Here is a 14111-nt window from a genome sequence, read left to right on the forward strand (position 1 = left end):
AAAATTGTATCTCAAGTCTGTCTTTAAGGAATTTCTTCAAATTATTACCAGTTCTCACTTAAAGATTAATTGATTCAGTGGCCCGAAGACAATGGTTGCAGTGACCTCATATTTTTTTGTGAATGTAATATGTCAGGGACAAGTGGAGGGACTGAAACTACACTGGCAACTTCTAGACTTGTCTTTATTGGAGAAATCAGGCTTCAGATCTGTCCAGATCAGCGTTTTTTTTCCTCCGTCCAAAGATTCTCCTGATCCCCAAACATGAGTCCACCTCAAAACTCTGTAAGAGCTCAAGTTCTTCTCTTCTGGTTCCTTGAATTAGAGCATTATCTCTCCTCACAGCCACTGGTCTCCCATGAGGCATAGGCTGTGTGTGTGTGTGTGTGTGTGTGTGTGTGTGTGTGTGTGTGTGTGTGTGTGTGTGTGTGTGTGTGTGTGTGTGTGTGTGTGTGTGTGTGTGTGTGTGTGTGTGTTGGAGGTCCAGGAACCATGCAGGGTCCTCTGGGTGGTGTGAGCTCAAACTGGAATGTCCCTGAAGGCACAGACTGCACCAGTTCCTCAACACCTGTTCCTGTTGCCCTCACTCAAACCAACCTGCAAAGAGTTTCTTAACCCTTATTTAATCAGGCATGAGAACACAGCACCGACCTGGACGAGTAACTGCAGAGGGATGAAGTGTTAAGTGGCTACACACACACACACACACACACACACACACACACAGGAGTTGACGTACGTCTGTCCAATGTCATCCACTCCACTGGAGATCAATGCCTTGCTCGAGGGTATTTAAATTTGAAGAAGACAAGAACATCAGGTTGGATGTTAAAAGTAAACTTTTCTTCTAGTTTTCAATAGCATCAGTGACCAGTCACTCTCTATGTATTTTTCCATTTATCAGTGAATGCTTAAGTTGATGTTAAAGACATCAACGGTCTCAAGATTCAAACAATGAATCTAAACCAGACTTTTGTATGGTCCTCTTCCTTATTTCAGTATTTTCTGCACTTTGCTCAGAAATTATTATTATTTAGCCAAATGTGTCCTTTTGCTCCTGCAAAATAATTAAATAGAATATCTCTTTATCAAACCAGTTTATCTGAATTAGAAGACATAAAGCCAAATGCTGTAGAGAAAGTACGACTGGAGTTCTTAGCTTTTATGGAGGACGCTAGCCTTGAAGATCTCGTGCAAAAATGATTTGACAAGTAACCACCCAGTGAAAATGTCTGCTCTCAGAAAGCTACAACTGGTTTATTTTTAGCAGCTCTCATAAACCACATTGCTTTGTGCTGACACATTTTGTTGTTAAAGGACTCAACTGGTGACTGCATGCAGACTCAGAGAGAGAGAGAGAGAGAGAGAGTGTAAGAATAATGTGTCTCATCACTGGAAAGAAGTCAAGAAGCTTGGACAGTGAAGCACAACACAGCTAAACACTTCAACATGAAATCAATATGTCTCGGTGAACAGTAATCCACCATCAATCTACTACTCAAATATAGTATTTGTTTTAGTTCACTATAAAGAGGGAAGGCAGGGATCTAGAGCTCAATGACTATGTGCATGATAATGTGTCAGTTTATCATCTATTTATCCACCTAACATATCTGTTAAGTTGTTATATATAACCTTTCATACTTTACATAGATACTGCAAAATCAAGCATGGAGGTCGCCATGCTGATTTCATTATTTGATTTAGTCATAAATAAACGATCTTTACGAAAATAATCAAGCATGTGTATTGTGCCAGTATCAATGAACAGTTGACTTTTGGTGCAGATCCAGATAATGATCTAGGTTTTGTTAATCAAAATAAATGTTATTTAGGGGGGGGGGGTCTTTATTCAGTTACTGCATGGTAGCAAATATTCCTTTCAACCTTATCAAATAGTGGATATTTTGACTATGTTTAACTATTGCAGTTTGCAGAACATTCCTGTCTACATGGTGTACGCAATGTTGTGATTAAGTGGCCAATTAGCCTTGGCAGAGGTTTATAAAAAAAATCAATCAAATTTTCCTTTCTCAAATAAATATGTATATTAAAGCAGTTCTGGAGATTTCAGACTCTAATACACTCACTCACAAACACACACAAACACAAAGGCATTTTGGTACAATGAAGGTCGATTAATGAACAACACTGGCTCATGAGCAGATGGGTAGAGGAGCTGGCAGACAGAGTAGAGCTGTTATATAAATTGTGTTCACAGAGGAGGTCAGTGTACGAGAGCAGCATTATTACTATATTAAAATACTCACTTACCAAGTGATGATGGCCAAGCAATATTATCTTCACAATTGGTGTTTGGTTGAAGGACAAGCAATAAACCTAAGCGCTGGTTTGGAGGCTGCAGTGTTGATGTGCTCGACCCTCTGATAAACCTTAGTGAGACGTGGCTGCCAGTTCGTTCCACCTCACAGGACCAACTATTAGTTTCTCCTGGAATGAAAACAGTGCATTGTTTATTGTGCGTCATGAAAAAAAATAACCACCTGAAACTGGAATTTTTTCTTGGTTTCAAAATCTGGATTTTATTTAACATAAAAATGTAATTACTGCCTCGCGGTTGTGCACCTTCGCCAACCAAGTTGCAGGAAATATGGTCACAATCACCTCTTCTGTTCCTAAACTGTGGTGTTGAATCGTGGCCAGAACAGCTTCTCTAAAGAATAATATGAGCTCAAACTGAAGGTGACCTTTGACCTTGGCGAATATATTATACTTATTGATAAGTCAGCCAAGTATAGGAATGATTATTGATCAGATAACATCAGATTAAGCAGCAGTGCTGACCATCTTTCAATGCTAGCAATGGTGCAAATGACTACCACCAACACTGTCAAATATTTTATTCATACTTTTTTAAATTAGGGGTTTTTCAAACAAACCATGTTCCATTTTCCATTACAAACAAAAAGCCTTTACCTTATCCAATTGTGTCACTACTGAATGATATGTACTCACCTGATTCAATTTACCTTCATGAAATTAGCCTGGCCTTGTCACATAGGTTATAGATTATGAACCACTACATAGAAGTTCCTCTACTACATTCATACATTCCACATTTCATCAGCCATTATAAAGCCATTCTAAGCTTTAGTGGTCTATTACCTTTACGATGAGCATGTTAATATCTTTCGTGTTTGTATTGAACAGACATCGTAAACGTTCAGGGTGGCAGTAGAAAAAATGAGGAAACGCTTAAATTTGATAATTGGTCAAACCACCTTTAATGGCAACAACCTCAAACAAGCACTTTCTCTAACTGTGGTTCAGACCTGCACATCATGAAGGAGGAAGTTATTGTTCTGTTGTCCCTCTGAAATCAGAAAAATCTCTTTTGTTTGAGTGTTTTTTTAACCAACGCCTTCAACTTTGTGTCACTGATATGACTTGGACTGGCTCCAGCCAGCTTTAGTTAGCCTCACGTTTGATTTTATTAAATATGGACAACAGTGATACAATGGGGTTTTTGACATGTCCCTTTAGTGTCCACCTTCAGAACTGTTGGGTGGAGCTGTCCGCTTTGTCCTCACTGAAAGTAATAAATGAAATAACTTAGGTCGGCTCAGGTGACTCCAATCTGAACATGTCACTGTGCGTGTGTATTAGAGTGAGCCTCCACAAAACTTTTTAACTCTAGCTCTCTAACCCTCTCTTTCATCTTTCACTCTCTCCCACAAACACTCCCTGACTGCCACACACACACACACACACACACACACCCACACCCACACCCACACACACACACAAACAGAGAGAGAAGGAAAGAGATAACTTTTCAAAAACTATTGCACTCTTACTCTCTGCACGCGCACACACACCCACACACACCCACACCCACACACACAAACACACACACACACACACACGAGAGAGAGAGAGAGAGAGACTTAACGATTGTTGCACTCCCTCTCTCTTCCACACACACTCGCTGGGTGCCTCACACACATATATGTGAACACGCATTGAGAGAGAGAGAGGGAAAGGGAGTATTATTAGTCTTAGTGACGGCAGGGGGCGCAGCTGAGGTTGCTGTCTGTCATCCTGTGTCTTTGTGCGTCAAAGCAAACTCTGGAATCACCGTGGTGACCGAGCTCCGCACTTTCTCCTGCGCCAGGATTTCAGTCACTGTGAGCGCGAGTCTCCGGAGGTACATGGATCATAGCAGCTGGTCTGAGGAGGAGATAAACACCTGGATTAATGCTCCGACCATGAGGATACCTGCACGTGGAAATGGATCAATGAAGGCTGTGTAGGACACACACTGAACAGAAAGTTCACATAACTCCACTATACATCAGTCACACACAGGTACGTCTGCTTATCACGTGTGGATGTGTTGATTCTTTTGCTACAATATTAATTATCATCATCATCATAATGATAATGAGTGTGAGAGTGTTTACTGTGCAGTGAGTTTTGTTTTTCTCCTGGTTCACACACTGAGACGTGTCTGCAGCACCCTCCACCATCCTGTCTGCTTCAATCAACTTAATTTAGACAAGGTGCACTGCAGAGCTAAGTTAGATGGTCCCGGGTGAGGGGTCAGAGTCCTTCTCTAAGTGGGTCTCAGACCTGCTGGTGAGGAGGGTGACAGGTTTTCAGCAGGGGGGAGGGTCCCTCATTAGGAGCCAGAGGTCAGAGAGGTCAACTCACACGGTCAAGTGGGCGGAAGCCATGTGTTTTTTTAGTCTGAGTCAGTGTCTGCAGGGATTGTCAAGCAGGGTGATGAAGTTGCAAATGAGAAAAGTGTCAGAAGTTTGACTGTAACTGACACTAATTAAGCCTCAGACCCCATTTGACAAGAGTTATGGTTTTAGATGTTTTATCACCGGACGTGTAGGAAATAATAGTCACACATACCAGCAGCATGTTACCTATGGATGAGATTATAGTTAAATTACTTATTTTACAGTATTTGTATGCTTGGAGATTGAAAAACAAAATAAGAGTTTCATTACATAAACTGTGTTTACCTGTTGTGTATATGACAATAAACATTTTGAATCTTGAAATAAATGATTTCCCTTTTTGACGGGGACCCTCTGGAACCTCTCAAGGGCCCTTCATTTATAGGATACAGCTACAGGTACAGTAATGTGATTTTCATTTTTTATTACTATTTACTGTTAATAATCCAGAGTGGAATCTTTAATCTTTAATTTCCGTAGATGAACAGAAATTAAAGTTAAACTTGGTCTTCACCCTCTTGTGCCTCTGGCCACACAGATTGTGTTGAAAATGCCAGGTACCACTCAGGTGTGCACTCATGTAAACTTCTGTCTTTACACGTCAGTGTCCTCAGACTCCAGGAGAGCTATGCAGCGAGCCTGTGTCTGGATTATCAGGTAACATCAGTCAGATTTATTTTCTTTACTCATTCATTTGTATTTATATGTGGATGGATGTCTGTTATCTTATTTTTTGTGTGACTGGCTCATTCTCTTCGCACCATTTCAATTTTTGAAACCATTAAGGTCATTTGAGTCAAACTACCTGTTTTTTGTCTGTAGAGTTTCTGTGCTGCTGATGTTGCTTTGCTCAGACCACCTGGACTGCCAGCACACAACAGACCACAGGAAGGTGAGCAGCAGTTGTGTAGCAGGTGGTGCCACTGGCAAAAAAAAAAACTGTGTTTAAACATGTGTGATCTGTTACTCTCACTTTCATAATAGTAGATATCATCAAATATTTCCAGGAACTTTTATATCAGCCTAATCGCGCGTGGTTGGCACAGGCGAGTGGAAAGCTTGTCTCCAAACATGACTGCGTCTTGTTAGTGTAGCAAAATGCCACCTGAAGCTATAGACTTTCAAACCACATTCTTTTTTCCCAGGGGAAACCTGACCCGGGTGCTAATCTGTTAAATAGCAACAACATAGTGAAATGTTGTGTTGATTGCAGCGAGAACGAGAGGACTGATGTCGGTGGACCACCTCTTGATCTCTGGGGCCACAGGAAACGCATGGAAGCAACAAGTGTATGAAGATGACTGACAGATCAACTATCATGTCAGCGTGTAGGGGTTTTGGTGCGAGTCAGCCCCATGTGCTTCCATCGGGAGTCCAGCTGTGTGACCTATGGCTGACACGGGAGATGACAGTGGCGTAGAGTTACAAAGGCTGAGGCAGGGAAAGGGGAGGTGGAGGGAGGTCTGAGGTCTCTCTGAATAGCTGCACAGGCTGATTGACAGCCGAAGAGCTTCCTGCCAACTCTCCCTACTGCTCCTGTATTCTCTTTCCATCCGCTAAAAGTCAACGCCAGCTGAACTTTTTTACGATGGCCATGTGTTTGCCCAAAGAGGTTGCTGTGAATGGAGACAAAGTGGCCCATAAAGAGCAGGATTTCCACGCGGCTCCACGGACAAAGCCGCCTTGGCACAGGACTCCTGCTGGCAGGTTCCTCAAACAGAGAGTGCAGTGATCACAGCTAATACGTCCCTGGCAGGGCTGCACAGGGGGATAGAGTCAACAGTGAAAAGTGCAGGTAGCCAATGGGGGATAGGCCACTAAAAGACACCCACTAATCAGCCAAATCACGGTTTTATAACCATGAACAGAGGTCTGTTTGATGAACAGTGGTAGGAGGCAGAGGAGCACGATAGTCATGATGAGGAGATTAGGTCACTGACTTGAGCTTTTATACAAGGCCATTATCTAGGGAAGATTAAAGTATCGTTGATGGAAGCTTTTCATCAATCCTTGGCATCCACATCTTGTAGCACTATCCTGTTTCTTTGCACTTGTGGTGTGAGTAATTGTGGTTATTTCTGTCTCCATGTAGGTTCATCAAAGGGCAGAGCCCCAACAGGAGTTCAAGGCAGAACATGGAGAAATTCAGGGCTCCTGGGGTGCCTGGGGGTCCTGGACAACCTGCTCCCGGAGCTGTGGAAAAGGGGTACAGGAGCAAAGCAGGCCCTGCCTGCCTGCTTACACTCCATCCCAACATCCGTCAAGAAGATCTGGAAGTCATCCTCAGCAACCAGGCCACGTCATCTCAGCAGTGCAGCCGACACTCTCTCTGCACAGTGACACGGTTAGGCCTTCCAACAGCAGTCGTCGTGGTGAGCTGAGGAAGGAGACTCGACCAAGTGGACGAAGGTACGACTCATGGTTCTGACTACAAAACTTTCTACTGCTGTAATTTTGTACAATAGAATAAGTGTTCAAATATAGATGAATATGGAGGAACAAAATGAAAAGAATAAAGCATGTAGGGGGCTTCATACAGGATCATCAACAGAAACGAGACAGGTCTGATAAATACGGGTTTTATACTACAGACTTTGATGATCAAAAATGTTTCCTCATTTTATGATGCTGTACACATGAAGTGACACATGGAACCATTTGGCTATCAGCATTTGAATGATAACATCTGTGAAGGCATTCTCTGTACGCTGCTCACACTCATCCTATTTCTACCAACTGAGAAGAAAAAGGTTCCAGGTTCACCTTCATTCATAATATACTGATTACACCGTCATTCCTTATTGGGGCTTAGGTGGCATGGATTCATTGGTCCCTGGCACCACACCAGCTCCCCTATGATTACCAGTAATCCAAAGTGTAGCCTGCAGCAAATGTATGATTAATCTGACACATTTATCAAATTGGACGGCAAAAACATTAAGCTTGATTACCTTCCTACTGTCCTACATACCTTTACTGCCGTCTGTAGTTTTTCAATATTACTGCTCATGTCTTTGCTTGGATCTGCAAGTCCTTAAAGACCCTGTAGGGCCATGCTGCATGCTGAGTAGCCTGTTCTAAAAGTGACTCTGTGGAGCCATCACTGTGGGTCATCTGACTTCCCTCCAGTGGAAAGCTAGTCTTTTATGGCTGAAGTCAAAGGCTCCGCTTGTGCTTGGCAGCTTTGTGACCTCCTTCCTGTTGTGCTTGCCTTTAAACAAACAGCACTGACAGCTGAGTAATGGGGGTTGTTTGAGTTGGAATCTAAGGAGCCAAATAACGACAAAAGCTCCGATGATTTCTGGTACTGGGATCCTGGAGCTCCCCAAAAGTTCTTGTTCGGGTAAAGCTGCTTGACAGTTTCCTCAGTCAATGAGGACATTTAGCTTCAACACCCCAACAGAGGAAGAAACTGATCCAAATATATTGCATGGCCCCTGAGGTACAATCTGTAGTTGGCTTTTGTAGAGGTAAGAATGCAATAATTTCCACGGTGAGACAGATGAGAGGTTAGTGGATTCACTTCTGTATTTTTCAGCGGGGTCTTGTGTTGCTCTAGATATGGAGGTGATCATTGGTATACTGTCACTGGTTTACTTGTTTGTCTTGTTTATATTTTCAGGAGGCTCGGTCACATCACCCCAGGGAGGTATGGCTACGGAAGAGCTCCATATGTTGCTCCGTTGCAAACAGACGCAGGCCAGGGATCGGGGACGGCTGGCCCCCGCAGACAGAGACGCTCGGCAGCTGCCCACCACCCCACAGCTAGAGGCCAAGGTGGCCAGAGGTCAAACAACCTGGACCCTTCTAACAACCTCCACCGCTACAGCGTACCCTACATGCAGCCAAGGACACAGCAGCCCACAAATAACCAAGTCTGGGCCCCCCTCTACCAGCCTGGATCAGCCCACCAGGCTGAGGAGCAGCAGCTACAGTCAGGCAGCCAGACCTCCGGGCCCCAGCAGCACCACGCGAGACCCTATAACCCTTTACCTACTTCTTTCTGTGCGGGGGAGCGTGCTCGCTACAGGATCTGTAACAGTAATGTACGCAATATCTTCGTATCATCTGTGTATGTCTGCTAGTGACAGGTATTTAAAGGATTTTAAAACGTCTAAGCACATCATTGATTATGCTCATCATCCAATGTTTTACACTTTTTTGTTGATCAGTAGGTGAAAAACAGCACATGCAGATTTGACATATTCGTGCTTTAGTTTTATTGCTTAAGCTCTGATGAAGGAAATTTGTTCTACTACTGTGACCTTTGTACATTATATGAAAGAGAAAGAAGTGTTAGAACAAGATCTTCTCTCTAGAAACGATACCTTTGGCCTCACCTAGCCAAAGACATTCAAACCTGTACATGACAACTCGATTTCAAACTAGTGTGTACACTATCAAGCCTTTTAATTGACATGGGTGGGGGAATGATTTGTGTTTTTACAGATTTATGAAAGGACCAATGTCTCAAACTTTGCTTGGCAAGGATCAAATTGTGATGATTCCCAGAATCCCATTTCTTTTGTACTAATTCTATGTGATGGTCTGATCAGTTTCTCATCAACAGACTTTGAGCATCTGTTTTCTGTGAACTAGGCCACATCTCAAGTGATGTAACTGGGTCCTGATTAAATGTGTGATTAAGTTAGCTAAAATATACACAAATCATTTACAGGTCTGCCATTTCAGTGTAGGCCTTTAATCATAGGGTAAGTCATAGGGTTAGTGTTTGGGGTGAGGGTTAAAGGTTCAGTGTGTAAGCATTATATGATTCCTAATCCTAGTGATATTTTCACTAGTGTGTTTCATCTACATTGTACATATTGTTGTTTTCTTTTCCCTAAAATGAGTCCTTTATATTTAAATACTTTATATTTACATCAGGAGCGGATCCTCTCCACAGAGGCCTCCGTGTTTTTTATAGTAGTCCAAATTGGACAAACTAAACACCTTTGAGTTTTTATGATAACTGAAGGCCACCACAGGTTCTCTTTCCTGTTTAGAAGGGGATTGTGAAGTGAGGGGTGTTCAGCTGCAACATGCAACTTCACCATTAGATTTCACTGAATTCTTTACACTGACCCTTTAACTCTAACCCTAACATCTCCAAGTCTGGTGGTCCGTATTTTACTATACTCTACTGGGCCATGCCAGATAAAGCTTATTTCTCGTAGCATAGAGCTCTAATTTTATCCAAACATAAAAAAAACATAATCTTTACCATCACAATAAAACAAACTGGAGCTGAAAAATACCTGAGATTTTCTACACTGTTTTGGATTTAAATATTTACTTGAATTTAAAGCTGTTTAATGCACTAAATATTTTTTACTGGCAGCTTAAGGAAAAAAAAAACCTTGGGTAAAGCTTTTGGCTGAGGAAACCTCACCAGTTGAATCCCAGCTGTAAAGCACAAGTGTCAGCTTTGCTTATCGGATTCATGGAGTCAATCCTTTGCATCAAAATACATCTAAACAGAGGCTGGTTCTGTATATTGTCTCTGGTGTGCGATGACACAGATATTTAAGCAAAGTAAAGCAGACCAGCGGCTTGTTTAGACAAAGGAGATATGAAGAGACACGAGGGAGATTAGGTTTCACTGGCGAGCCTTCATAAATACTGGAATCTAACTACTTTTTGGCAAGAATGAATGAGCCACAAGTGGAAGGTTAAAACAGTTAAAACAGGGCAGGTTGACTCCAGCAGTCAATCAGAGGCTGCAGAGCATGACAACAAGAAATGTGAGCTTCCTGCAGCACTGAATCTTCATGGAAAATAAATGTATGTATGTGTGTGTGTGTCTGGTCCTCAGGCCTGTCCTCCATCCAGCAGTAACATCAGGGCTGGTCAGTGTTCTTCTTACAACAACCGACCTTTCATGGGCAGACTGTACGAGTGGGAACCCTTCAACGAGGGTAGGTCTTATCACACATGTTTATGTACTCCATGTATGCACAGTGTGTGCATACATGGAGTACAATACAATATATGTGTATGTGAGAATATTTTCACATTTGCAAAGACTAAATTTCAGAATAGTCTATAGTTTTTTGTGGATCTTAGGACCAACATGTTGTAAAGCTCTATGCTGGAGATATCTAACAGTGAAATAGATTTTAACAAATGAGTTGTAGTAACAAAAAGTCAGTGACCAAAAAGTTAAGCCAAAGCATCTTTATCGCCTCCTGGTGGTTGGCTGTAATATAGGTCATAAACCCTGCCTCCTCCATGTTAGTGGATGGGACATGGACCAAGCCAAAATGAAGTACACATGAACTAAACTTTTCTTAAAGATGGTTTCTGTCATTTTAGGTAGTTCTTATAACATGCATGCAAGTGTTTATTCTCCCCGATCGCTACTGTACAGACTCATTTGTAGTTGGAATATTTTTTGGCTTAATTTCTATATGGGGGAAAAAGTGGAGACACATCTTAATAAACAGACTATAGTTTAAAAGATCAAAAGAAAGACAAAACAAAAATTACTGAACACAAGTGGTTGAAAAATTATGTTTGTTCTAAATATATAGCTTGCGTCCTGCTCTAATGTCTTATAGTCAGGATGCAGGCTGTTTTCAGCTCCCTGACCTATGACCCATATCAACTAAGGTGTGCAGTGATGTCAGACCAGCAGAATTTCACCTGTCTGTAGCCTCACAGAATAATGTTCATTCACACAAACTCTCTGACCTTACTCACTCCACGTATCCAGGCAACAGTCAAAACACCTCCTGAAATCTCATTTCTCAGAGAACACTAATGGAAATAAAAGTCTCCAAATTAATATCCTGTCAGACAGATGTGTATTTTGAGATCTAGTCTTTGTGCCGCAGTATTGACTGACAGCTAATGCAGATGTAAAGATGAAATGACCCCAGGTAGATATATGAGCCTGGATCACGTGACACCCATCTTGTAGAGTGTTTAAACATACTCTTGTGTATCTGTCTGAGAAATATTTGGCTTTTTAGGTTTGAGAAAATATCCAATCGATTAAGCACCTGAACAAACTGGAAAGAGCAGAGATCGGGATCCTTTCACTGCTGTTTTTTGTGTCATCAAATAAAACAGGGAATCTAGTTCCAAACAAATTGAAGCTAACTTTTATTGCTTTTTTAATGGGACATTATGTTACTATATAAAGTCTTTCAAAATTATTTTAAAACTATTAACTCCATTAACGTTGTTTTACATCTTTGACTGACTGAAATTAAACTCATAATGTGAATCTGACAGAATACAGCTTGAGGGTAAGACTGAAGCAGAGGTGCTAACTATTGCATAGTACAATGGTAAAACTGTCATTCAGCGGGCCACATGGTGAGACCTTTAAGTGTTTCATGGCCTCTACCTGAAGATTTTTCTGCTACAGGTCTTTCTAGCATCCTTTAAATGTGTGCCCATTGTATTCTACAAATTGTTTGTTCTACATAGCTGCTAAATATTGAGTTTTAATGCGTATTTTGTGAAGGTACCTGTATTTAGACACAAGATTAATTTATGGAGAGACATTTCAACATAACATGTAGAGTTAATTTAAGTTCATCTGTGTTTGTAAGTTAACATTTTGGTGTGGTTCCAGATCAGGAGGCAGATTCAGGATTTCTTTTCACTTTATTTATAACTTTAAGATATATATGTAGGGTATATGATATATTTTTTACCATTTCTCAGAGAATAATTCCTGGATCATAAGGAAAAATTCAGACACGTTAAGGGGACTGATATTTATGTGTGCAATTTGGAGCAAAGTTAAACTCTGGTCTAATTGCCCATCTTCCAAATTGCAAAGTTGAGCCTCACACCACTTTGCTCTGTGACCTTTGGTCAAATTGAAATGCAGAAGGATGTAATCTACTGAGTTCTCTTCTAGTTATTAGTTTGTGTTGTTAATAATGCTTTTGTTTTTTTGCAGTTCCGTTGCCCGTCTAGGTTTTGTCAGTGTGTGCTGTGAAACTAATATGTCATCAAAATGTCTCTGGATACCTAAACCAATCTCATCAATCTCCTCTCAGTTCCCGGGGCTCAACACTGTGAACTCAACTGTCGGGCCATAGGGTTCAGGTTCTACGTGCGGCAGTCAGACAGGGTGATTGATGGGACGCCATGTGGACAGAATGATACCTCTCTGTGTGTGGCGGGAAAGTGTACGGTAGGCCTTTTATATTTTCACAAAGAATCCAGGGAATGGTTTTGTTGTCATGCTACATAGTCAAATAATTTTATGTGTACGTTGTATATTGAGATGTTTTAGCTCTGTAATACTTGGTCACTCTTGGATACTACACAGCTTCATGGAGGCTGCTGGTACCAAAGACTCCTTAAAGGTCCAGTGTGTAAGATTTAGGTGAAAGGGAACTATTGGCAGAAACTTAATGTAGAATAATCCTCATGATGTTTTCACTAGTTTGTTTCATCTAAATTGTATGAATTGTAGTTTTCTTTACCCCAGAAAAGACCCTTTATATTCAAATACTTTATATTTACATCACGGGGGTCCTCTGTACGGAGGCCGCCATGTTTTTTACATTAGTCCAGACTGGGCAAACTAAAACCTTTTGAGTTTTTATGACAACTGAAGCTACCACAGGTTCTTTTTCATGTTTGGAAGGGGAGGGTGAGGTGAGGGGTGTTCAGCTGCAACATGCAACTTCAACACTAGATATCATAAAATTCTACACACTGAACCTTTAAGATATAAACTTTTTTTCATGTTGGGATTTGATCCAGAAACTTCTCAGTGACAAGGCAGTGTCTTCCTGTTGTCATGTGTCAGATCCATGGTGTTTGTGAAGACGTATACAAATGAGAACAATGCAGTCATGTGTTTTGCAGAAAAAGTCAGCCTTAGCTTTCTCAGGCTTTTGTTTTTATCAGTCGTCATTGTTGCCGTAGCACTGCAACCTTCACATTTTAATGTCTTCAAACAAAAGTACAAATAATATAAAGACATGGAGGATAGATGGAGACTTAACTGTGGATTAGTGGATTACTGCTTTCACACAAATTTACATCATGAATGAGAAGGTTATTTTTGTAAACACTTATTTTGATATTCCATGCTGCAATCTTATCATGAATCATGTTGACAATGAATCATTTTTCTGGTGGTATATATATCTCTATATCTCATAATCATCTAACACAACCCATACTTTAAAAATAACCCAGTCTGAAGGTTAAATCCCAGCCCAGACTCATTACTCATTTAACTCACACATCACAGTCACTTCATTATAAAAGGGGTTTTGGAGCTGGACAGTTCATCTCTATAGTGTGACTGTTTTGCACGTCAGGCAGCAAGTGTGACGTAGTGATGGTTGTGAGCAGCAGAGGGCACTACAGCATAAGACAGCTCCACGAGAAGCATGGAGGAGTGAAGTGAAGGTCAGGATGAAG

The 14111-nt window shown here is 41.3% G+C and overlaps 1 protein-coding gene across 2 annotated transcripts in view; it reads left to right on the forward strand.

The window, feature by feature from the left end:
* The first annotated feature begins 4045 nt into the window (after window positions 1-4045).
* LOC109624789 (thrombospondin type-1 domain-containing protein 4) overlaps window positions 4046-14111 on the forward strand; it is a 46989-nt gene continuing 36923 nt past the window's right edge. The window contains exons 1-8 of one of the 2 annotated variants that reach the window (XM_020079704.2): window positions 4046-4329; window positions 5079-5107; window positions 5315-5366; window positions 5532-5601; window positions 6802-7118; window positions 8332-8755; window positions 10525-10627; window positions 12728-12864. In XM_020079704.2, coding sequence (XP_019935263.2) covers window positions 5338-5366; window positions 5532-5601; window positions 6802-7118; window positions 8332-8755; window positions 10525-10627; window positions 12728-12864 — 1080 coding nt within the window. In that variant the 5' untranslated portion in view covers window positions 4046-4329; window positions 5079-5107; window positions 5315-5337. The remainder of the gene's footprint in view (window positions 4330-5078; window positions 5108-5314; window positions 5367-5531; window positions 5602-6801; window positions 7119-8331; window positions 8756-10524; window positions 10628-12727; window positions 12865-14111) is intronic. The other variant, XM_069511006.1, reaches the window with a different exon arrangement.

The sequence above is a fragment of the Paralichthys olivaceus genome, chromosome 1 (genome assembly GCF_024713975.1).
Source record: "Paralichthys olivaceus isolate ysfri-2021 chromosome 1, ASM2471397v2, whole genome shotgun sequence".
Taxonomy (NCBI): Eukaryota; Metazoa; Chordata; class Actinopteri; order Pleuronectiformes; family Paralichthyidae; genus Paralichthys; species Paralichthys olivaceus.